General features: G+C 64.9%; 1 protein-coding gene across 1 annotated transcript; it reads left to right on the top strand.

Annotated features, from left to right (window-relative positions):
- Nucleotides 1-460: 460 nt before the first annotated feature.
- LOC108577850 lies at nucleotides 461-854 on the top strand (the record flags this gene model as incomplete). The annotated part of the gene is made up of 1 exon (XM_017941064.1): nucleotides 461-854. A coding segment is annotated over exon 1 (394 nt), but the record flags the coding sequence as incomplete, so codon positions are not given.
- Between the last annotated feature and the right edge of the window lie 596 nt (nucleotides 855-1,450).

Raw genomic sequence — 1,450 nt, 5'->3', positions numbered from 1 at the left:
ACGCCCTTGCTGCGAAAATGGCAGAAATTGTGGGCGGGGACGATATCAAGATCGCCCGCCCACAAAAGAAGGTCGAGGTCCGGATCTCTGGCTTGGACGATAGCGTCACCACCCCTGAGGTGGTGACAGCTGTCGCCCTTGCCGGGGAGTGCCTCGGGGCAGAGGTGATGGTGGGGGAGATAAGGTTCTACCCCTACAGGATGGGGGCTTGTTGGGCCAGATGCCCACTAGTGGCTGCGCGGAAGGTCGTCACTTCCGGACGGCTCCAGGTGGGCTGGTCTTCCGCTCGGGTGGAGCCCGCGAACACGGTCGCGGGGAATCCTCCCACGCCCATGGAGACGGACGTGGCCGTTGACACCACCCCCAAGGTAATTACGGGCGGGGAGGAGCCCACTGAAAAGGCAGCACCTTCAGAGTGCTGCAAGTAAATCTGAACCTCCAAACTCTGGTCGAATGGGGGATGGACATCGCGGTGGTCGCGGAGCCCTACGGGGTCCCCATCAACAATCCGGGTTGGATCGGGGACCCCGGGGGCTCCGTGGCCATCGCGGCAGGAAGACAGCCGTGGTCCCCGCCCGTCAGAGCATTGGCTGCTGGGCGGGAATTCGTGGCTGTTGAATGGGGTGGATTCGCGGTGGTGGTGGTGTATGTCCCGTCCAGCTGGCCTCTCCCGGAGTACGAGGAGTACCTGGACGGGTTGCGGGACTTAGTCTCCCGCATTGCACCCCGTCCGGTACTGGTTCTGGGGGACTTCAACGTCCACCACGAAATGTGGGCGTCGCGCAAGGCCAACGCGAGGGGCCTGGCGGTGGCAGACTGGGCAGCGGGGCTGGACCTCCAGCTTGTCAACCGAGGTTCGGCCCACACCTGCGTGCGGTTCTGGGGGCGGTCCATAGTCGATCTGACTTGGGCCTCCCCTCTGAGCGCGCGCAGCGTGTCGGGGTGGAGGAGGAGGTGGGGACATTATCGGATCACCGATATATCCGATTCGATGTGTCCACTGCCCTCGTCCCGCACTGTCCGGTGGCCTCACACCACTGCGGAGATGGGCGCACAAGCGCCTTGACGAGGACGCCCTGGTGGCTGCCTCTCTCGTCGTGGCCTGGCCGGAAGTTCCGGCTGGGCCCGAAGCGGACGTGGAGAGGGAGGCGGAGTGGTTCCGGGGTAAGCTACAGTCGATATGTGACTGCGCGATGCCCCGGGCCAAGCCTCCCTGTAGGGGAGCGGCGTACTGGTGGTCGGGCCAGATCGCAGAAATGCGAAGGGATTGCGTTGCTGCCCGGCGCCGGTACACCAGAGCCCGCCGAAGGAGGGTCCACGACGAGGCGGGAGAGGCGTCGCTGTGGGGACTCTACCGCGAAAAGGTGGAGTCCCTTCAGCGCGCCATCAGGAAGGCCAAGACCAAGGCGTGGAAGGAGCTCCTCGGCTCTCTGGACCGGGACCCATGGGG

Source organism: Habropoda laboriosa, unplaced genomic scaffold (assembly GCF_001263275.1).
Source record: "Habropoda laboriosa isolate 0110345459 unplaced genomic scaffold, ASM126327v1 scaffold944, whole genome shotgun sequence".
Classification (NCBI taxonomy): domain Eukaryota; kingdom Metazoa; phylum Arthropoda; class Insecta; order Hymenoptera; family Apidae; genus Habropoda; species Habropoda laboriosa.
Note: the sequence above shows the minus strand (reverse complement) of the source record. Positions and strands in the feature narration are given on the sequence as shown.